The sequence below is a fragment of the Oryza brachyantha genome, chromosome 3 (assembly GCF_000231095.2).
Source record: "Oryza brachyantha chromosome 3, ObraRS2, whole genome shotgun sequence".
NCBI lineage: Eukaryota > Viridiplantae > Streptophyta > Magnoliopsida > Poales > Poaceae > Oryza > Oryza brachyantha.
The window spans coordinates 3,972,272-3,996,305 of NC_023165.2; the positions used below are offsets into that span (position 1 = coordinate 3,972,272).

The 24,034-nt window shown below is 39.6% G+C and overlaps 3 protein-coding genes across 3 annotated transcripts; all 3 read right to left on the reverse strand.

The window, feature by feature from the left end:
• Positions 1 to 662: 662 nt before the first annotated feature.
• On the reverse strand, positions 663 to 4,358 carry LOC102719279. The gene is made up of 8 exons (XM_006649471.3): positions 4,054 to 4,358; positions 3,819 to 3,959; positions 3,196 to 3,423; positions 2,225 to 2,432; positions 1,842 to 1,978; positions 1,556 to 1,636; positions 1,389 to 1,455; positions 663 to 1,313 (listed from the first exon to the last, which is right to left on the reverse strand). The coding sequence occupies exons 1-8, from the start codon at positions 4,308 to 4,310 to the stop codon at positions 987 to 989; spliced, it is 1,446 nt and encodes a 481-aa protein (XP_006649534.3). The 5' UTR covers positions 4,311 to 4,358; the 3' UTR covers positions 663 to 986.
• A 1,696-nt stretch (positions 4,359 to 6,054) lies between these two features.
• Positions 6,055 to 14,414, reverse strand: LOC102719565 (calmodulin-binding transcription activator 1-like). The gene is made up of 13 exons (XM_006649472.3): positions 14,175 to 14,414; positions 13,402 to 13,521; positions 12,841 to 12,956; positions 12,621 to 12,709; positions 12,138 to 12,180; positions 11,232 to 11,382; positions 11,000 to 11,119; positions 10,567 to 10,898; positions 8,839 to 9,261; positions 8,036 to 8,718; positions 7,386 to 7,962; positions 6,643 to 6,981; positions 6,055 to 6,513 (listed from the first exon to the last, which is right to left on the reverse strand). Exons 1-13 carry the CDS (start codon positions 14,212 to 14,214, stop codon positions 6,403 to 6,405), a joined length of 3,144 nt encoding a protein of 1,047 aa, XP_006649535.1. The 5' UTR covers positions 14,215 to 14,414; the 3' UTR covers positions 6,055 to 6,402.
• A 4,319-nt stretch (positions 14,415 to 18,733) lies between these two features.
• LOC102719844 (probable mitochondrial adenine nucleotide transporter BTL3) lies at positions 18,734 to 22,642 on the reverse strand. Its single transcript, XM_006649473.2, has 4 exons — positions 21,748 to 22,642; positions 20,223 to 20,526; positions 19,661 to 20,128; positions 18,734 to 19,257 (listed from the first exon to the last, which is right to left on the reverse strand). Exons 1-4 carry the CDS (start codon positions 22,164 to 22,166, stop codon positions 19,189 to 19,191), a joined length of 1,260 nt encoding a protein of 419 aa, XP_006649536.2. The 5' UTR covers positions 22,167 to 22,642; the 3' UTR covers positions 18,734 to 19,188.
• Positions 22,643 to 24,034: the final 1,392 nt, after the last annotated feature.

A 24,034-nucleotide genomic window follows, 5' to 3' on the forward strand; every position in this document is an offset into this window, starting at 1 on the left:
GTAAGGGTATCATTATAATTTTAGAACTATTCAAAATATGCCACTCAATATCCTTTCAGTGTTTTTTTTAAAAAATTAGACCATATTGCCCCTCTGCTGTTCACTGCGCCCTTTATGTCCAAAGGGCAATTTGGTCCAAAATGACATATCTGAAATAGTTCTGAAATTATAATGGCGTTCTTATAATTAGTCGAATAGTAATGACATAATTCCAACTAACAAATTTATAGTGGCACGAATCTAATTAACCCATTAATAAAAAATGTTACCGAGTCTAAAAAAGATCCTGTTACAGTTTTTCAGTCATTAACATGTTGAACCTAGTAATTTGTTAAAAGAGAATTTTGCTATGGTTGTAGCTACAACAAACTAATTGTTCTATTAAGTTGATCGATTTTACCTAAACAACCTAAATGAAGTTGTTTCGGATTATTTCAGCTCTAAAGAACTCACACTTATACATGATACACTGGAACTGATAAGCAAACCACCCCTTGATCAGGAACGGAATCAGCGACGGATGGGTGCTAGATATCATCAAGAACATATTGTCAGAGTAATACGGAGTTGGCGCCATCTCCTTATTTCTCTTTTGTTCTTTCTTGTCAGTATGTCTGGCAACATTATCACGGTCGAAATGATGTGACAACATGGAAGCTCTTCTTGAGGACATACGCACCACTCATCAGAACTGAGTCGATTAGGGCTCCAGGCCTCCAACAATTCAGGCAACATATGTGAGTAAGATAAAACATCAAGAATGTAAAATCAATAAGTTACAACACATAAGTCATATGCCCCAGGCTGTGGTCCAGATCAATCAATTGAATAAATCTATACTGCTGTACCCACTAAATTCCGCTGGTTGGAATGAGCTTCCTGTTCAAGGCTCATCCTTCTAATGCGCCTATCTATCTTCGACTAAGATCACATTTTTCACGAACAGTGAAACATCTAGAGAACTCTCTACAGGCCAAATATGGCACTCAACAAATTTTCTTGGTTCCATCACTGGATGGAAAATCTTTATTGCTTTCATCATCAGATGGAGGCGGCACACCAAATACCCAGTCAAGGACATTCAGGTACTTGGACCGAAAAACTTCTCTTTCTTGAGCATAGCAGTGCATGATGATTGAAGTGGCCATACTGAATACCACTACATCGGCTCGCTTTATCTGCAGAATCGGAGGGCAGAGTCCTGCATCGGTCATGCATGTGAAAAAACTCTCAATAGCTCTGGCGAGGCAGTACAGGGCTATCTCAATTCGCCTGCTTTTCTTCTCAATTAGCAGCGCCAGACCCGTGGGGAACTGTTGCAAGATAAAAGTTCAGTATTCCAAAGTTGATTAGTTAAATACGGAACTCATTCATCTGGATTTGCTTACCGTGCCAAGTACAACGAGTGGAGTATTGCAGCTCTGGAAGATTCTAAAAAGAAGGCATGTCCATGCCCTGAAACAGAGAAGGAAACACCAAACATTGTCATCCCAAGAGAAATTGGCTATCCGTCTAGATGTCTACAACGAAACGAATAAATAAAGCACAAACTCACCATGCCGAGGCACAGTACACTGAGAGGAACAGGCTTGATCTTGCTGTTCCTAGAAGACTTTTCCCTAGTATTGTGTAAGGCCTGCATGTTATGAGGAATGTCCCACATTTAGCAAAAACCGGACTAGGCAGCAGGACAGCTTGCATAAATAGTTTACACTGTCAGGGGAACTCCTTTTTCAACCTAAACAGGTCACAATTATCTGACACTATTGTCCTTGTTTGCACCACAATTACTGTTGAGATATCAAGCTTAATCAATGCAGTTTACTTGCAATATCGAATACCTTTTCATGAGATCCTGTCGATGAACTACAAGTGCAGGAACTAAATAGACTGGAACATAAACAGGTACTGCTCTTCCATATCCTTGAAACAAGAATTTAATAAAATGCACTGCACATGATTGATTTCCATGCACAATCTGTATTAAAGAGAAAATACATTAGATCATGGACATTTTTCAGGTTAACAGACTGAATGGATGCCAACACACACACTTGAAAAAGGAATTTAGCTAGGAATGGTTATCTTGGGGCAGAATGCTATGCATAAAATTGATCATATGGATTACATGCTTGAATATTGATACTTTTAAATATGATATGAACATGATTCAACCATAAGGAATGATATGACACCAACACATTTGATTATTTGTAGTACTTACCGAACAAGGGACCTTCATATTTGGATCTAACTTTAGGTCAACACCAACAGATTTGTAGTACTTCTCAATACCCGCTAGATTAGAGAAAGCAGTGTGATTGACTACGTCTTTCACACCTTGCAAAATACTAAGATCCTTCCCACCATGCTTATTTAGAAATGCTTTATACGTTGATGGCAAACTTTCTTGCCTTAAAATATAGGCAGATCTGCACAAGAAAATTTTTTAGACAAAAGTTACTTTCTCACACACTACCAAATATGTACCATAAAATGGTGAAAAGTGTACATACATGGTACTGACCAAAACCCATTCATGATGCATGTTATATTTGATGATGTAACAGATAAATTAAGAATGTCATAACAAGATAACAAGGGAAATACTATTGCATATCAAACAAGTCCTTATGCATTCTTACATTAGATAACAGTCTAAAGTAATGCATTCTTTGCATCCATATTACAAAAAGATAGACTAAAGAATTTTAGGTCATTCTAAAAAATAAACTGCATTCTGTTATCACCTATCGCATTCTGTACAGATGCTACAGTACTTTCAAGCTTTCTATGTGTTATAATATGAGTATATGACTACAGCCGTGTTTGGCAGCACCGCTTCCCTAACCTGTATTTCCTTGTTTTGTGTGTACGCACTTCCCGAACTACTAATCGTACATTCTTTGCAAAAAAAAATTCTATAGAAAAGTTGTCTTATAAGATCATATCAATCTATTTTTGAAGTAATTTATAGCTAATAATTAATTAACCATATACTAATTGCTACTACATTTTCTACGCTGGTTACTTAACCAACTAACAAACGCGGCCTACCACATCCAAGCAACTCTGTCCTACTCCTATGCGTATCTGTGAGTATATTGATAACAGGTGCTAAGCCCCAAACATATAAAAAACTACTACAGTACAGTCCACATCCTAAAAATTTATATCAATTATAAGAGAACTTACAAAATTTGTGCAGATGAAAGGCACATAAGGAAGATGTCACCATGTGACCAAGTCAAAGGCTTGCAAATATTTCCAAATCTCCTGCTCTTTATTCCACAACGAGATGCAAGTACAGCTGCACGCATGAGAATGTATATTGCCAAGCTAGTATGTTGCGTGCCCGGCCCTGTCAAGAGCATCGAAGGACCAGCAATTAACCCAGCTAATAATGATCTCCACCTAGATGTTCTGAAGTAGCAAGAGTATTCAGTTATACATTTTTCAATAAAATACATAATGCAAAAACAGGGATAATATAATGAAACAGCACGCATTCTGAGATGTAATGTTGAATTAAGAAAACAAATACAGAGTGCCAAAACAGGGATGCTGTTCAGTGGAATATGTGTTCAGCAAAGTCTGACAGAACACCAATCAACAGTGGAACATTCAACCAAAGCCAATGCCACCTTACAGTCAATTTGCTCAAATTATCAGAAAATTTGTACCCATCTAGTAGAATTTTAGATGCAATCATGCAAATTTAGCAGCACGGTTCACCACCGACATCACCAAAGCTCTCGAGTTTCCTAATAACAAACAAAAAGGTGAGGCGTGAGGGTTTCAGTTTCAAGCCAACTGACCTCTTACGGCCCCAGATGGCAGCGATGCACTCGTCGACGGAGACGTAGCTTCCGGCGAAGGTCCCGAGGAACAAGCCGTACCTCACCGTCTCCTTCAACGCCAGCACCACCGCCTCCTCGTTGGTCATGGCCCCCACCTTCCTGCACGCACCACGCCACGGGAAGCCTTAGAGTCGCGACACCACACCAAGCAGCCACTTCAGCTTTTGGACGGGCAAAGCCAGAGAGAGCCGACCTCGATCTGGGGGAGCGGCGGCTGCGGAGGCGGACGAGGACGGAGAAGAGCGCGAGGCCGCCCTTCAGGCCGGCGCCGATGGCGAAGCCCTTCGCCGCCGCCTCCACGCACCGCCGGAGCCACCGGAGCTCGCCCTCCACCGCCGCCGGCACGGCGGCGGGGAGGCAGTAGCCGGCGGACGGGGGATCCCCCAGCGAGTCCGCGGCGCACCCGCCGTTGGCGGCGCATTTGAGCTCCTCCGGCGAGGCGGGGGCCATGAGCTCGCCGGAGATTGGGATCCCCCCGCGGAGTTAAGAGGAAGACGCCTGGGCGCAAGCGCAACGTGTGTTAAAAGGGGTACAGAACTCGCCCGAAGCGTAGGCTAGTAGCAGCTGCCTGCGGTGACCCCACCAAACTGGACGTTTACCTCCCAGAGTACGCTCCAGCCATGAGTCCATACTCATAGACACATGGACTGCCGTTTTGTTCAGCGCCTCAAGTGTTTCAGACTGATCTGCCAAAACTCAAAAACTGAAGTATATTGGTAGGTCGGGTTCTTTTGCCGGGTTAGTAAACGACGCATAAAATGTTTAGCATATGATTAATTTAATTATTAGCTATAAAAAACAAATAAATTTATATGATTTTTAAGTAATTCTCTTATAAAATAAAAAATATATTGTTTAACCGTTCGGAAAATATGCTTGTGAAATATGAGGAATATAGGTTAGTTAACTAGGCAAAAGAACACAATGGTAGTCATATTTTATATACCTATTTTGTTTTCAAAATACAGCTATCTCTATTTACAAATCTAAACATAAATAAAAATCTAATAATAGAATTAACTAGGGAACTGTACGAGATAAACACTGAGGTATGATTTTACTGCTACACATCTACAAACTTGTTTCTTGGCATTATTCATATTCAGTGTTAAGCGTTAACCGCTTTTATTTTAGGCAGCGGCTTACGAACGTTACTAGGTAGAACACAGTACAGTATTATTTGATAATTAAAAAACTATCAATAGTTAAAGTTAAAATGCATAAGATAAGTATAAATGCGAACGAAAAGAATATCTGAGAGAAGCTAGAAGTTATAGCTGGACTATTAAGAGAGTCAATGCGCAAGATGATTGCTGAACTCAAAAGTAACCCATTTTTAGTTGAAACAATTGTGTATTTATTATAGCCACAGCGCCATGTGCCCCATGCTGTCATCACCGAAAGATTGGTAGACGCGACTAGCAGGCGACACGCCTCTCGCGAATCAGTGCCTAGTTATACGTCCAGTCCATTAAAAGGTATTATTATGTAATACTTTGTGATCTTATTTAGATTAATAAGTATATTAATAACTTTAGACAAATCGATACATGAATGAATCTAAATAAAATCAAAAGATCTTATAATATAAAATGGTAGGAATAATAGCAGTAGCAAGAAAATGAGCAGATGTACGCGTGCCGATTCTTTCCCTGTAATGATCTGGGGAAAGAAAACTGACAAAGGTGTAGAATTCGTGCCATTCATTTGGCATTTCTCTACAAATCTGTGAGCTGCGAGTGATCATGATCGCTTTCGTTTCGCTGTTGTTTTCTCTGTGAGCTGGGAGTGATCAGAGACGTGAAAAACTATCCAAAGGACAGTGCTCTGTTGTTTTACTGTGCCGTTTGGTCGTTTGGACAGTTTGTTAGCTCAACTGCTTATCTACCACCAAGGTTTGTCATCTGCTTTTAATGCTTTTAAACAAACATTAAAAAGCATTTAAAGAAGGCACATAGACACAAAATTGATTGAGCGGCAGGCCGGCAGTGGCAGTTGGTTTTGGCCTCTTCAGGCACAGGACAGCTTTGGAAAATGATAAGTATTATAAAGCTGTCTTTTTCATCCCTACAAATATACCATGAGGTTGAGTTGAGGTAGACTGTTTTCTATGCAAAATTTTTAGAATCTTCTAATATCTAAGCTATCAAGTGGTACTAAATTTTACATAAAAAACAATAATATTTTCTGATACTTTCGTCATCCTCCTCAAGGATGGTAAAACTGTTCTTTCCAGAAACACCGCACGGTCCACACGGCAGTCAAAACATAGACAGGATTATACATTTTCCCTCACAAAACTCTGCACATTCTATCCTTAGCTTATCCAACAAATTGAAGCTTTCCACGACCTACATCATTTAAATACATTTTACAGAAGAATTACTGTACAAATGGCTATAGCTAAATAGCAAAACGGACGAACCAAACTAAAAACATACAAGTACGAGATTCAGCAGTGCAACCAAGGGGTATCTATTTGGTAACGCTATATACAAACACGGGAAGGTCGTTTACAAGCGCGCACACCAGTTGTTAGAACCTAGAAATATCCAGGCGTTGGCATGTCGTCATCCAACAGTTCTTGGAATTCGCTCATCAACAGGCCTTCATCCATCTCTGTCGACTCCTCGAGCATCTTCTCTTGCAGAGCCTGTCATATTAGCAGTAAAGATTTGAGCAATGTTTCCATGAACTGCATGTCTAATTTTAGTTCAGTAGTCACTCTAATATTTCAACACGGTGGTGTGGAAGAACTCCAAAACTAAAAGCATGATAGTACCTGAGATTCCTGCATTTTAGTAACCACCGTCAAAATCCTCTGGTACTGATCCCTAGCCTCTGGGTATTGAACCATGGATTTCACTCTGGCAAGAGCTTTCTGCAGCCTTTCTTCAGTCTGCTTCCGTCCTTCTTGCAAGAAATCATAGTCATTCTCAGCAGGTTTGTTTTGGGTTGCGTCGACACTGCTGCTGCTAGTACTGTCTGCATTTTCTGTGGGTCGAAATCCACGTAGCCCAGCACCTCGTCGCCTCCAGCGCAATATAATCTTCTCCACTATCCCAACAGACCAAACTATTTTGCGATAATGCTTTCTCACTTGGTGACCTCGCACATGAGCCTAGCAAGCAGACAATAAAAACGACGAAGAAATCATCGACTATACTTATAGCACTATGGACAAAACATACTACAGGTGCAAATCATGTCAGTGCCTGTTAAACACCATCATGTGATTCATATCCTATACATTTAAAGATGCTTCTCAATTAAAAAAAAATCTCACCTCCTATTTAATAACTACATATATTTTTATTTTGGCGGGCCTTCAAGCCGTCCCCGCCAAAAAAGTACATATATTTTTCAATGGTTCATCAAATCTAAAATATTTTAGCACTGTACTGTTTGAAAATTCAGTAGCAGAAGATCTTTAAAACGTTGGCAATCTTGTCTAATGTATTAATCTGGAGCATTCAGAATACTAAAAATCATTTTGGTGTACCATTCATATAATAACATCCAAACCTGGATCTTGACAATTCGCTGTCTAATAAGCAGAAATTCTTTTCTTCCCTTCCATCCACGAAACTTGTTTTGTATTCGAGTCGCAGCCACATGCAGAGGATCAAGCTGTGCAGGTTTGGATGGTTTAGCAGACAAGAGTGACATGGCACGTTCATCTGATATTGCACCATTGTCATCCTCATACTGAACTGCTTGTTTTCTCTGGAAGGACTGCATCCTGAAAACTTGATATATCCTGGCCGCAGCTTGGGCGGCATTACGAAAGGCACCTAATGAATCTCCCATTGATCCAGTATGAAGGCCTTCAACTGCCAATGGTGAGGTGCTTCTATTGGCAACATTCACAATGGCAGGTAGACCAGATATTTCTACTGCACTGCTACGCATGGCTTCCTTTAGATTGAGAGTCTGCAGATGACTTGTTAAAGAAGACTCTGCCAGGAAACCAGAGATCCCCTTGTGTCCATTGGCTGATGCAAGATCAGCTGGTGTGCTTCCTGAAGGGAAATTGGGAGTTGGGTCTGTTACAGCTCCAGGAGCTGCACCTAATGCTATAAGCGCAACGACTGTCCGCTCTCTGCGACAACAGGTCAAACAAGGTTAATACATGTAAAGCTTATAATTTTTTTTAAAAAAAACTGAGCACTTACCTGCCACAAAAAGCAGCCCAATGGAGCGCAGTCCATCCATGAGCATCTCTAAAGTTTATATTCACGCCAGCAGTTATTGTTGGTCTTATTGCCCAATCATACCCTAGGGCAGCTGCCAAATGAAGCACACCCTGCCCCTCCTCATCTAACACACTGGGACCTTTGCTTCCATCCCCTACTTTATGGAGAAGCCAGATATGCAATTTTTCCTTAATACACTTTTGAAGGAACTGATCCTGCTTATCATCTATGGCAGGCTCATTATCATCAGCCAACTTTAGCAACTCAGACCAATCATCATTGTTCATCATCAATAAACTTATCTTCTTGCTCAAATCAACAATCTCCTTTGTGGGGTTAGACAGAGTTGACTGGATCTCATCTTGTTCCAAAGACAATAGTTTATCAAGACGCATCTGGAGATATGTTTTGTTTGTAGAACCATGTGGACTTGGAGCATCCATGTACTGAGGTCGGAATTCAAACTCCCGTACTTCACTGCAGGCCAACCTATTGGAGCAAGTCACATAGAAAGGGACCCTGCCAGGCTTGTGTGAGGGAGAATAACATCCGAGAGTATCATCTGCAATAATCTCAGCCGGGACTTCGTCTTCTCCAAACATACATGACCAGTTGAATCTCTTAACTTCATCAGAACTTAAGAATTTACCTTTAATAAATACCTACAGAATACAAGAAATTTGTAAACAACAGTATTCACTCTTATCTACCGGATAATCCTATCACACTACCAAGACTTTCAATCTCAAAGGTATCAATGGTGAGTTTTCAGAAAGACATACTCTAGTCTTTGAACCTGCATGTGTCCAGATTGGAGAAAATTCAACTATACTAAACAGCTGATCTTGTGCAAGCACTGGGGCGAGAGTAAACTGATCACTGCTTGATGCTTCAATGATATTGTCAGCTTCTTCACTGTTCCAGTACACTCCAGAACTAGAAGTAATTTGGGAATCATCTACTTCAGAAAGCTCTTTGCTCATCCATCTAGTGAAACTGTCATTTTTCTTAAAACCATCCTTTAGGATATCAGAAAGACCAGATGATTGAGTTTTCAAGAGAGGGTAATTAATGGCTTCCTTTAGGATATCAGAAAGACCAGATGAGTGAGTTTTCAAGAGAGGGTAACTAATGGCTTCCTCCAAAGATTTATCATTTTGTTGAAAGTTGTCCACTGCAGCAAATGAGACACTTGCATTCGGAATCTGAAATTCAGTAGTTTCTCAGTTATGTATCAAAACCAAATAGAATCCTGACAAAATACTCTATTATATACATAGTACAATACCAGTAAGATGAAACTCATGTAGGTGCAATTAAATACAGTATGAAAAACAATCAAGAATATCAAACTTGAAAGATGTCAGGTGCTACCAAGACACAAAAGAGTAGTATTAACCACAAAAACCAAAACCAGGCACTCTTCTCTAAAAATATATACATATACATGTGAATTGGAAGACCCTAAGTTATGTGGTTATGACCTGTATAAACTGTACAATACCATAAGTCCATTATAGACTTTAAACCTGACCAAAAAAATGTCATGGACCTGGGCTACAGATCTAAAATTTGCTAGCTGTACAGTTTCTATTTCACGTTATAATTTCGCAAATTTTGTCTATACTTCCATCCAATTTTACTGTGTAGAATACACCACTTTTGTCTTAAAACCAATTAACGTTCAATGTAGAAATTTCAAGGAACAACAGTAGTGTTTAGATGATGGATAGAAATCTGGCCTCTATATCCACATGTGGATACATACAGTGACACAGCCAAGGAACAACAGTAGTTGATCACAATAGTAAAAAATATATATGTTAGATTTTGATGTTACTTAAACTTCGGTGGTGATCATGGAGTACAGGATTATGGGTTATTCGATTGTGTTCACTTGTAAAGTACTCCCTCCACTTATTTTTGTTTGATGCCGTTCACTTTTAGGTCTATGTTTGATCATTCGTCTTATTCAAAAAATTTACATAATTATTAATTATTTTGTTGTGATTTGATTTATTACTAAAGACATTTTAAGCATGACTTATAATTTTGCATATCTGCAATAAATTTTTGAATAAGACGATTGGTCAAACATATATCTAAAAGTTAACTGCATCAGATAAAAAAAAAGGAGGGGGTACATTAATTATAATGCATCCAGTTAATAATAAATCGCATTTCACAAATTTCTGGACCAATAAAGGTTCTCAAAACATAACTTGGCATAACCAAATAAACATATTTCAATACGCTCCGGCCATGCATATTTTTAATAAGAAAATCATTAAACTTTGGACAGCTATCTTTTTTCCCTTTAATGGCTATGGGAGTTTACCTACCAAAATGACAACAAATTTAAAAGGTTTGCCGCATTTTTGCTCTTACTGCATGGCAGCTTCCTACCATTGTCAATACTTGTATCTGTAAATAACATCTACCAATATGGCCATCCCTTTTTACCATAAGAGCGCATTTGTATTTGCCATAAAGAAATGCATGAACAATACCTGCCATGGAGTTTCTCCATCAGTATCATCACCACCTACATCCTTGATACTCAATCCATTGCTATATACTTCATCAAATGTGAAAGATTCAATTCCTGAGCCTTCTGTAAAAGGAGATTGTTCAGGGGGAACAAGAGGTTGGTAGAGGGGCATTTGATGGGTCCCTATGTCAGGTTTCATTGCTTCAGTCCATAATGATAGATCAAATTGACTATTAGGGCCATTAAATGCAGTCCCCAGGTCTGATTCTTTAAGCACCACAGGTAAGGTATCTTGACCATGAGAATAAAATCCCGTATTAGGTGCTGTAGCCTGTAATCCTTGATAACTGCCTGAACTTTTTTTTTTTGAAAAAATTATATAAAAGGTTACAAATCCATTCAACTTAACCACTTAGGTTCATAACAAGAAAATTATTCTTAATGCCACTTGCCTAGAGATGATGCAGGAGCATAAGAGCTGAATATAGAATGATCAATCACAGATCCACCTCCATTTTCATGCTGCTGCGTCCGAGAGAAAGGGTGGTGTCTGGCTCCTCCCGAATAAATATCTGCTGCACCGAATTTTGCTTTAGATATGCTGTGCATAGTTGGAATATGTATCAGTGAAACTATTTTAATGGACTTTACGCATAACAGAAGGAGATGGCTAAACAGCTCTACCTGATTCTGTTTCATCATATTCAGAGGCTTGCCCACTAACTGAGCTTTCTCCTTCAGTAGTCTGTGAAGGCAATTGACTTAAAGGGCTATCCACATGAGATGTTTGCAGTATGTCATCATGTCCCGTACTACGCGAGCTTAATTTTCCAGCCTAATGATCATACCCACATATGTGCAGGAAATAAAACTTTAGCTTGTAGATGGAAGAAAATAAATGGGAAGACAACAAAGAAATTAGGTAACCAAGGTAGAAAAAGGCAAGCATGAACACCAAATTTACCACTAAATACAACACAAACGAAGGGTTTCCATAATAGTTCTCCAATTGTAAATAATACATTTTTAATATAGAGTATTTAATATGTTTATCATAAGATATATTATACATATGATGCCCTCCTGAGACTAGTTAAAAATATACAACTCGATAATGTTCTTTAAAAGTTGATGATTCCATTCTAACATTATTAGTTAATTTACTAAAAGACTTGTTTTTATTTCAAAAAACTGCCAGTTTTCAATATTCATCGCACTATTAATAATATCAGAAGCGATAATCAAGGACTAATAACTTAGCAAATCACAGTGCTAAAGCAATTCTGTAACTGCCATATATGTTGCTTAATTACTGGTTCAGTATAAAAAAACATCAAACACATTGATCCAGTGAAATGTGGATCACTTAAATATTTTTATAGCATCAAAAGTAAGCTATCCAAAAACTCATAAGTAATAACCATGATATCAAAAGAGGTAGTTGAGAAAATCAACAATGTCATTGAACAGTTTTTATGTGAAGCTTCCCACTCCTATGAGAAATATATATAGAATTACCAAAACTCACATCCAAATATAAGATAAACACGTAGCTAAATACATTTTGATCATAGCAGGGTTAGGAGCAACCTTGATTTCCAGATAATGTACAAGTACGATGTGCATGTAATCCCTGTAAAACCAAACAAAAAAGCATATGTTTATATGAACTAATTGTACTTTTACATCATCATGAATGCACATAGGCTGTGTATGAACACATGCTATGAGTTCTTAAGTTACTCCCTCTATTTCATATTATAAGACCTTTTTGAATTTTCAAAGTCAAACTTCAAGTTTGACCAAGTTTATAAGAAAATATAGCAACATCTACGACACCAAATTAGTTTCATTAAATCTCATATTGAATATATTTCAATAGTATATGTTGTTTGTGTTGAAAATGTTTTTACATTTTTCCTATAAATATAATCAAACTTAAAGAAGTTTAACTTTTATAAAAGTCAAAACATCTCACAATATGAAATAGAGGGAGTACTTGTTAGTGTGCCTATGAGCAGCAGATGCACATGGTGCAAAAGTAAAATGATTGATCAACAATATTTCACTTACTCCTCCAACATCCAATAACTCCTCCTTTGGAAATTTATATTCTCCTCCCCATGAGCGTAGTAGCAGTGAAGCACATCAATGCTTCCAGACTAAATTTATAAATGAAAAAGTCATTATCTTAATATACAAAGAGTACTGGACTACCAGTGTAGAAACCCTTTAAAACAAATCCTGCGAGATATTATCACAGAAGAAATTTGTAATGCTAGTTTTCAATTACCTTTAACCTTTCATGGGCTTCTTTGACTGTCTTTCCATCTCTTTTCTTCCTCCAATTATGACCATCCTTCCTGAAATATCTCAAGACCTTCCGATCAAACAAGAAAAGTGAACCACCTAAAGCCAAGCATACAAAATATTAGTAAAATACAAAAATAAAACTTAAAACTGATTACTTAAAGAAACTTTATCGAATCATTTGCATACTTTATTCAGGCAATCACAGATGTCGATAGTGGAGATAGTAGTAAATCAAATATGAAAACCAAAAAATCAAAACTGATCAAGAGGGGATTGATAAAAGGACAAGAGCATAGTGTAAATGAAAGATTAAAGAATGGTAAGTTCATAACACAAGAGGCCGCGAAAACACAATTACAAAGTAGTGTCAGGAGTAAAATTTAAAAAATAAATGCCTAGTGCAGCTCAAAACAACATAGTTAGGTCAGTCGTATATGTCAGCTCCAAAGCTAAACCAACTGCTAAAAAATAATAAACATGCGAGTTTCGTAAGAAAAACAATCAGAAGACAGAAGTGTTCAATATAAAGCGGAGATCATACTTGGAGGCCTATTTGGTGGTTCAGGAGCAATACGGAAATTCCTGTAATTCTTAAGTATTTCACAAATCTCAGTAGGACGCAACCATCGGTGTTGAGCCTCCTTCAGTATCTGCTCAATATCTGTTTACAAGTCAATGAAATGCAGAGTTAGACAATCCAATATACTACTATTTGTAAATGACAAAGGTGATTAAGAATTGTGCCTTTTCTAAAAATTATTATGCATCAAACCAACTTTTAGGTCCAAGTCCATATCCAGAACACAAATACTACAATCCTTTCGATCAGCCGCAACAGCTTCCGATAAATCTAAAACGCTCAGAGTCTCACAGGTCTACCGGAATTGCATGATTGCATCATCACCTCCGCTCCAGCGGCCAGCGATAATCCGTACAATTCCAACAGAGGACGACGAAAAATTGTGACGAACGCCCAGCTTCCACCAACCAACGCCGGTCCGTAGACTCCGAAATTCCAAATCCCGCGCGAAACGAACAGGGCAACAACGCCGACAGCTACCAGCAGCGCCGCCACTCCCAGTTCTACCAGCTTCCGCGCCACAAACTCCACCACCCCAAGCGCAACGGAGTAGGAAACAAACCAAAACAAAGACCGAGGCGTTGACCAAAACCAGCCACCCATCCCAGCTTCGCAAAATCCCAACCAAAACCGCAGCACGCACCGCATACCAGCACAAGCCAGGGAACAACAAACAACAACAACAACAAAAAATAATCAGAGCCCACAAGAGAGCCGCGGGCCGGTGCCCTCACCTAGCTGCGGCGCGATCGCGTAGCGCCGCCCCTCCGCCATCGCGACGAACCCGCTGCCGCCGTAGCTACCAGTACACCCCCCGCCTCCCGCCGGCCCGGCGGATTCACCGCTCCTCCTGGATCGCGAGCAGGCCGCTCCGGCCACTCCCACTCGGAGGAGCGCGGCACGAGAGACGGTAGGTGGTGGTGTTGCTTTGGCCGAGGGAATTGGCGAGGGAGAGGGAGAGGGAGAGGGAAACAACTGGACGCCGCACGCATCGGCGGGGGGGCAAAGCGGCTACTAGAAGGAAAGGGGGGAAAGACACAGAGAGATCGAGCCATCGAGGGGGGGCGAAATGGCCGTTTCGCCCCCCGCCGCAAGTATGGGACGATCTCGGCCGTCCGTGCTGGTTGGTGAATGCGGCCTCGGGACGTGGACGGTTGGTGAAGGCGCCAAATCTTTCAACGGCGGGCGAGCTCTGCCAATGAAGCTCCTGTCTCCGTATATTTCGAAACTTTGTTACAGGGTGTATTCCTCCCAAAATATTACTTTTTTTATGGATATCGTTAACTTTAGAATCACGTTTGATCATTCATCTTATTCAAAATTTATATCCAAATATATAAAATTATAATGCATAATTAAAGTTTTTATAATAATAAATCATATTATAATAAAATAATTAATAATTATATAATTTTTTTGAATAAAATAAATGGTCAAACATGGACCTAAAAGTCAACGATGTCATATAAAAAATATAAAGGGAGTACTATCTCTATTCTAAGATATAAATAATTTTATTTATTTAGCATAGATTAATAAGAAGTCAAAAAATTGTTTTAATCACTTTAATGGTTAATTTTGAAATTTTAAATTGATTAGATTCTCTTTATAAAATTAAATTGATCTGATTGGCTCTGGAATCATTGAGATGATGAAAAATGAATTAGTGCACGAATGTTTATAAAATTTAAATTAAACTATGTTTATATTTTGAGGTAGAGAAAGCACTACTTATTTTAATTTATCTCATAATATTACTACTTACCCCATGTCCCTCCGTGTCAAACATCCATGACTCTTCCAAGTTAATTTTCTTTACTCATTTTCTCCTCTCAACCATTCATAATTCCTTCATGATTCGATATTAATCTCTTAAAAACGCATAGGTATTTTGAGACGGGGTATTAATTGCTTTCACCTGATATACGAAACGTTCCTCAAAAATACTAAATTCTCATGAAATTTAAGTGCGCTCCAAACAACGCCTAACTGTGTTTCATAACAATTGGTTCCAAATTTAACCTGTGATTCAAACAGTCTCCTGGAAATCTGAAGCACCGGGGCAGCAAGCCGGTCTGCTGGCTCATTCTTCGAATTTATATTGCGACTACTTGCTCATTCAATGCAGAAAAAACACATGAGTGAGTTCATTAAAAAGAAGATTAGCAGGGCCCAAGAAGGCATAATTCTCCGGAATCTGGATGGTCCAGGTCGCACGACGGGAGCGCTTCGTGCGGGCGCATATATGTACGTTGGGCCATTTTCCTCGGTCCTTCGACGCTGTCGCCGTCCGTCGGGCGTCGCCCCCACCCCGTGGGCGCTCGCCGCACGCAGGCTGCCGGCCTCGCCGTCTTGCTTACGCTTCGTTCAGCGCATGGCCTCATCGGCTCATCGCTAATCTGAATATCTGACTGAGAGCAATTTTATCGTTATTAAGTAGATACTAAAAAGGTACCACCTACTACCTAAATACTCAATACTCAGAGTACTCAGAGGTACCAAAATTTTACGCTGAAATTTTGATATCTCATATTACTTTCTCAATAACTATAAAATTACTTATGTGACTATACTTAGGACTGCGTTGCAAATTACTATTTAGGTTTTCTTTGCATGTACGTTCTTTTAACCACTAAATGTTGATTTTTTTTAAAAAAAATTTGATCATCTCATATTTACCGTAACCTTTTAACTTCGTATTAGTTAATTTTATTTTTTATATTATAAAATATATTAGATATTTTTATCAATCATCTTTTTCTAATCAAATAAGGCAGGCCGGTCCAATGCTTCCAACTTTAACTTTCGTAGCCGCACCTGTGATTAGTCGCCACTCACCATCACCACCCATCGATCCATCCATCATCTTAGGGTCGGGCTAATATTCTATTCTCACCCACCAGCAAACCAATCCACTATCTCCTTAGTCACTTACCGTCCCATCTTTTAGATGTTTAGTGTATAAGCAAAACTGACTATTAATAATTAAAAAATCCTTACAAGTAAAATTAGTAAAATTTTATATAAGTATTCTCAGTAATATAAATATAAAGACTAAAAAATAAATATAATGGATAAATCCTAAAAATTAAATTATAGCTTATAAATATAAACATGGACAAAAACAAGAGACCTTGCTGGTAATATTTCTCACTTTTTTATGTATCTTTCAGACCGCGAAAGTTGGAGAGGGGAGAAAGCGGTTGCTTGCGGATGGACTTAACTGGATGGGAGATGTGATCATCTCGTCCCAAGGATCAGTAATCAATCTACTGGTCGATTCTGAGTAGGTGGTTCGGCACTTGGATGATTGCAATTTGCAGTCACTAATAAGCAGCATCCAGCGGTCCAGCCTACAGCCTAATCCCTCTCTCCCAAAACAAACCAATCATTCGGTTTCCGTGTCCAACGTTTAATCATTCGTCTTATTAGAAAAAAATAAAAAAAATTAAAAAAATAGTCACACTTAAAGTAATTTATCAACTAATAAAAATAAAAATGTTAATCGTAAACAAAATTTGAATAAGACGTAGACTAAACGGAGGGAGTACTCGGTATCTTATAAAGATTAGAGGGAGGGAGCGAGGGATATATGTTGGGAGTTAAACATCATGCGGCAGTAGCCTGAGTGCAGAGCCTGCGAGTGCGACGACCCTGTCTGCGCCAGATATCCTCGGCGTTCTCCAGCTTTTTCGCTTGCCTAGCTTACCTCGGCAGTCGGCCAGTGTTCACAATTTCACTAAAGATTTGATTTTTATAGCTATTTAATAGTTTAAAGGGTAAAATTAGCTATTAAAAACTTTAAAAAGTAATTAGAATTATAAAACAATATATAGATATATATATAGTCTAGCTACGGTGAGTTACAACTCACGGGCTCCTCTGTGAGTCGGTGTCAAAAACATATCAAATCACCTCTAAATTTTGATTTATATGGCTCACTAGATTCTTCATATCAAAATCTGGTATCACGCAAAAAAAATTCATTTTTAAAGTTTTTTAAGTATTTTTTAAGATTTTTAAAAGTGATACATAACCCATTGATTATTTTGTTAATATAGTACAGTCAATTTTTAAAATCTTAAAAAAATACTTAAAAAACTCCAAAAATAATAATTTTTTGCGTGCTACCAGATTTTGATATGAAGAATCTAGTGAGCCATATAAATCGAAATTTAGAGATGATTTAATATATTTTTAGATCCCAACTCACGGAGGAGCCCTGAGTTGCAACTCACCGTGTATATATATATATGCAAAAGTAACAATGTTCAAAAGTGGTTACGAAAAAAACTTAGAATAATGAGAAAGAAAAAACACAGCCATAGGATGTGCTTTTTATGAAAGATTATCAATATTTATAGCTATTTAATAGTATAAATGATAAAATTAACTACTATAAAGCTAAAAAAACTACTTTTATATAGAAATATTTTTTTAATATATATTGTTTAACAATTAGGAATGCGTACAATAAAAACTGAAGAAAAATCTTAGGATGATTTGGTACATAGTACAGTAATATGTAATGCCTCAATGGGCACTGCTTTAAGGAAGGAGGGTTTTCATTACCACAGTTTAGAATTTCTTTTAGTTAAAGTTTATTTATTTTCGTATATGTATCATTCTTAAGCTAAATTCAGACATATGCAACAGTTTAAACTAGTTCAAAGCATTAAAAAGTAAATTACACATCCTTATAATTCCTTCGAGCTTCGCCCATGACTGCCTCACCATCCATGGACGTTGGAACAGAGAACCGGGTGAAGTTGCTGCAACAAATTCGTACTGCGGCAGTCAGAAGCAGCTTTTCGAGTGCTCGCCGACAGTCTTGGCAAATGGCAAAACCATATTACTCTGTACTACAGTACATGGATTGGTTCTGGCCTTCGTTGGATAGAAGCGACCATGGACATGCCGACGCTGCCCAACCGTCTGATTTGTGAAGGCCCGTCCATATCGCGAAAACTGCAGGTTATACCCTACGTGCATTAATGCACTTGTGCACGGTTACAATCATAACCCTGTTTACAGTTGAACACCCGATGTGACTTCAGCAAGTACAGATTCCCAAAACTGCCAACCTCAATAATCATGTCTACTCAATGTAACACTACAGTACTCCCAAAACTCCATGTAATACAACAGTACTATCAGTGGGCAGGTCACCAGAGCAAAACAAATTTGATGGGCAAGTGATAGATTGGTGGTAGCAAAACAAAGACAGTGAACTTCTGCAACTCCAACATCTCATATCGAGAATATGATTGACCAAAGCAAATACCGAAATGTAGATGCAAATCAATCATTCCGGAGAGCAAAATCAAACCAATCAATGTGTGATTGCACAGGGGAATGCACATGCCACTCTTGAGGTTTTAGCAACTAGCGCACTTTCCTTTCCAGTCGATGCATCAATACATCAAACATGAGAAGTTGAAAATTTGTTAATTGAAATTTGAAGGGCAAGAAGCCCAGATGTTTTTTGCTACAACAGATCAATCTGCTGTGAATAGGTGATTGAATCAGATGTCGAACTAGACCTCATCGTGTGTAAGGTAATCCTGTGGTGTAAAGCTTCAAGCCAACAATGATTTGGCCAAGATAAAGCTACTCCCACGGCCTCTGAAGCTTCCGTAAAGAAATGCTACAGGAACAGATCAAAATGTGTTCTTTTTTTTCATTTGTCAAAGTAATGTGAACTGGGCCTCTTAAACTTGATGTGCATGCTCAAGAATTAATTTGCATTCATTCCACTTTCAGGACTATCTTCATTAATTCGTATACGAAATAACTGATAGATGCTGATGGCAGAACCTGCAGAGGAGAAAGAAGACCAGTTACACCAGATAACCTGAAACAGTATTCAAAATTTCCTGTGACAATTGATATATACACATAGCTACAAGTTACCAGAAAACCAGGCAAGCAAAGCAAAATAGGGCAAAGCTTTATCGCAGAGAAGATTGAATGGATTGGTTCTTGACCTAACCTCGTTGCATCCTTAATAGAAACCATATAACCATTTTAAGCTTTAGCAATATCATGTAAACATTATCAATATTCAACTAAGTAATTTGACTAATTTACTGATTCCATGAGAGAACTCCTTGCTTTTAAATGGACGACCATGAGAAAAAGCACAGATCCATCTGTTGTATACTTTGTACGTGCACATCAATCAAAGGATGATTCATACATCAGACGAGATAAAATGTACCTGTAGCAAGCTGGGGATCAGGCCAGCATAGAGTGCCGGTACTCCACCTTGATCAACAATTTTAAGGCATGTTGCAAAAGCATTCATCCTCGTTGCTTTGACTTGCATCTGCAGCTGTCTCCTAACTACTTCAAATGGGTATGTGGCTGCTTCAGCACAGCAACCAGCAATAGCACCATAGAGTAAGGTCCTAAGCGTGCCCAACTCAAGTTGATCTAATGCATTTGCCTCTTGACCTTGTTGTTTCATCGTTGATGCCCTCCTCTTCCCTTCGGGAGAATGCAGGTAGGCCATCTTCAATATGTCATATACTCCATAGAATACAGCGCCAGATGGCGCCATGCTGATAAGTGAAGGTACCAATCCCTTGTATAGAGAGAAGAACCCTTCAGTCTGGATCATATGGCGGGCAACACCAATAACTCCTCCTAAGGCTTCACCACCAGGAGCTACCATCCTTGTCCTAATCTGAAATCATCAGCTCAATAACTTGTTGGAGAAAATGATACCAAGGGAAATTAAACGATATTCAGAATCCAAAGGGAATTTAAAATAAACATACCGTATCCATTGGTATACACAATATCGTTGCTGTAACACCAGCAGCAGCACCGGCGATGAACCTTTCAAAGTTTGTTATTTCATCATTGCCAGACCATTTGAGCAACTGCTTTCTGTAACTGTCATACGCATAGAAGTTGACTGCCTTGAATGGAGCAGTACGGAGAATGTTGACAAAGTTCCCTTTCCAAAAGCCTTTCAACCCTTGTGTTGTTGCAATGGCATGGATAAGCTCAAATAGATTTCTTTGCTCAGCACGAACTATGTACTCCAACTTCAGTCTCTCAAGGGGAGCAACAACTGTTCTGCAAGATATAGAAAAAATTAGGAAATTAATGCCTAAATAGCAGTAATGGCAACATTCATCCACTTCACACGTTACTTATTGTAATTTCAGCTCCTGGTAGCAGGCTGATTTGGCTAGAAACTGGCCAGATTCTGGAAAAATTTACAGGCAGCATTTTCCAGATTTGACTTTTATTTGTACTATGTTGATTTTTATGTGCTTGAGTGTCATTTAGCATGTTAGTTTCACAAATCATAAGCTATCAAGAATCCACCGCAATTTAGTAAAAAAATTCTAAACATCGACCAGGAATGAAATAACTAAAACCATTTGCTAGTAGCGAGCCAGTTTCTTACGGAACTAGACAACTAGCAAGCTCTATAGAAGCCAGACAGGGTAAGAACCAAATCAAATACATTCATTTGATCATTTACAAAGGCTGTAGCAGTTAGATGCAGTCAAGTTAAATTTGAAAATTGGATAGAGTTGTACAAAATTATTGATCCTCAAGGAGTATAGTACTCTATTATTCATGAGGTGAAAGTGCCAATTATATTTCCTGGCTAGACAACCAACTGAACCATGTAACTTTAATCTTAACCAAAACGGTTTGGGCTTTCTTGTTTCTGTGTTGATCATATTTTGGTCAGTGTCATGCAAGGATCTAGCTTCCCTGTGATAAAAGAAGGAACAGGACCATAATCTAAAACAGGATGGAGATATAGTTGAATAAAACTTTTTTTAAAAACAATTAAGTTGAATTCCAGCTCAAGCTCACAGAGAAAACGAAGTTCTGTGTACAGTTTGCATAAATAACGTTCCCTTTTGATTCATAGGATTGGGAAATAATTTTCATATGATTCAAATTCATTTGGATTTTTTTTTCATACATGTGAGTTTGGTTCATGGGAAAAGAAAAGGAAACTGTCCATATGATTGTAATCCTATACTTCACTATCAAAGGGCTGATATTATCTTATTCTCTGCCTTTGATTCATGTAGGATCAGAGAAGCATACCACTTCAATTTTGTGTTTTCTCTATCGTGTAAAACAAGAGGGCCTATCTTGCCTAGAGTATTACTAGTATACAGAGGCATCATAAGTTGAGCACATTTTCACAGACTTCTGCTCTTTAACTGGGAAAGTGTTTACTACACTTCTGTAGTTCTGTACCCATCCAAACAATGCAATTCTAAATGCAAGCATGCAATGAAGTTTCATCGAATACAAAGGCAATACCTGGATACCATAGCAGCGACGGCTCCAGACCATAAATGTTTCGTCATGTTCATGGCGCCCGCAGCAGTACGAGCCTCCTTCACCTCCTCGACCACCTTCCCCTCCTCCTCGGTTTCCCTCCTCCCCGCAACCAGCCCCTCCGCCTCCTCCGCCCGGGCGCCCTTCTCCTCCCCGCTCGCGAGCAGCCCCACCGGGCCACCCACGAACCCCCTGCCCCCCTTCACCGACATCGTCAGCGACACGAACCCCGGCCGCCGCCGCACCCCGAACGACGCGGAGCAGCCGGGCATCGCCGCGAGGAGCGCGCCGTGGGCCGCCTCGCCGTCGAGGAACAGCCCCGCCGCCACACCCTCTCCCCCTCCGCCACCGCCGGCGCCGTCCCAGCCCGCGGGAGGCAGCCACATCTCCAGCCACGGCATGGCGGCCGACCCTCCGACGCCGCTGCCGCCCCCCCCCCCCCCCCCCCCCCACTCACCACCACCACTACAAGCAACAGCTGCCGCCGCTGCCCGCTCTAGGGTTCGCGTGGCGACGCATCGGTTTTATCGGCAGCACAGCGCACGAACTGGATCGAAACAGGACGCAACGGAACAAAACAATTTGTGCACGATTCGATTCACAGAACCGCACCGCGGCTAATTGGATGGATGGGCAAGCAGATGCAGATTTGCGACCGTATTCTCCTCCTCGTTCTTGCGATCCGCGGTGATTTTTGTTGGCGGCTACGCTTGCTTGGATCCTGCCGCCCCGGGGGCAGGAGATGCCAGCCAACGAGGCGAGACGGTTGCACGAGGTGGGAAATTTTTTTTCCCCAAAAAAATAAAATTCTATTTTTCTCCTCTACTTCCTCCCCATCGACTTCTCCTCCTCTCGTTCACTCGTTTGTTTGTTCTTTCAAGTGGAGGGGAGAGTTCCATAAAAAGAATAGTGGATGATGGTATTTTCCTAGGCACGATGGGGTATTCGTGTACGTATCAAATGGAGAGAAAATTCCAGCTCGAAACGGATAAAAAGATGCAAAATCGCAGTGGACTCCCAACCAGCAGCAGTGAAACTTCCCCAAAAAAATGTAAAACCAAAAATGAGTGAGATCTCTACGCATAGAATAACGTAACTGGAGTAGTTTCCTGAAGCGTGCCGGACACCGTGCTGCTATGGCGCTGGGTTTGCTAGGGGTCTTTTTTTCTTCTCTTATGCTTATAGATTAAATTTTAAAATTTTAACTTTAAATTTAAAGTTATTTTTAGAATTTATATCCTATTTTATTTTTTATTTAGATCGCCGTATATAAAAGGTTTATGTATAATTTTTTTAATTATATAGTTTGTACTTTTAAAAAAATATGGCTAAAGATGACTCAGCGAATTATTTGTGGCGCACGCAGTCGTCGCCCGTCAGTTGCCAAGCAACGGGAATTTTGGCGAGAATCCCCCTCTTCGCGAACTCGTGATATGTGCCTGTATATTTCAACTTTTCAAGTGTTGGAACAGAGAACCTGATGCGGTTTAATCGAACAAAAACCAGTATCCTTTCGATCCTTCAGGCTTCAGCATCTGCTGGTCGTCAAATTGTTGGAACAATTACCATTCCCAGCTACTGTCATGCATGCTGTCACTCCTACTGGCGGAAACCCAAGATATTTCTTCTGACCGACAATAGCTGAAACCTGAAAAGAGTGAGGCTGAAACAAAAGGCGATTGCAGATGTGCACATCGCCGCACAGCGCCGGAGCGTTGCCCGGCGGGGAGGCGGCCAGCAATTTAATTCACTCCGCTAAAATTAATTAAGCAATAATATCAGTCACAAATGCTTGCTAGCTGCTCAAGTTAAGTTTACAATAAATATTTTTATCTACCTCACCTAGAACTATATAGAATGCTGGAGTAGTACTGTAGTAGTTAAGTATCTGCTTGGACCCCCACCCTCCTTATTAATTTGTTCGCTTCTCTCAGAATTAAGGCCCTAACTAGACCTCTTCATCGTTCATAATTGCCACTCTGATCATCTGATCCTCTCTGCTCCACATTCCTCAGAGGTGGAACACCAGCCACCTGAACAAGTCGTGTTCAATCATTCTGAGTGTATCGTAAAAGTTCCCTTCACATACCCGAAGATGATGACGACATGTATGGTTATAAACTTATTACTACTTGATGCCCGTTCTACTTGAAACGTATATTGAAGATCTTAGTTAAGAATCCATTTCAATGTCGAGCAGGTATATCCAGCACTAGATTAACTATTCATTTTTTTCTTGGTCCCAAAAAGGTCCCTTTCTGGTGCAGTA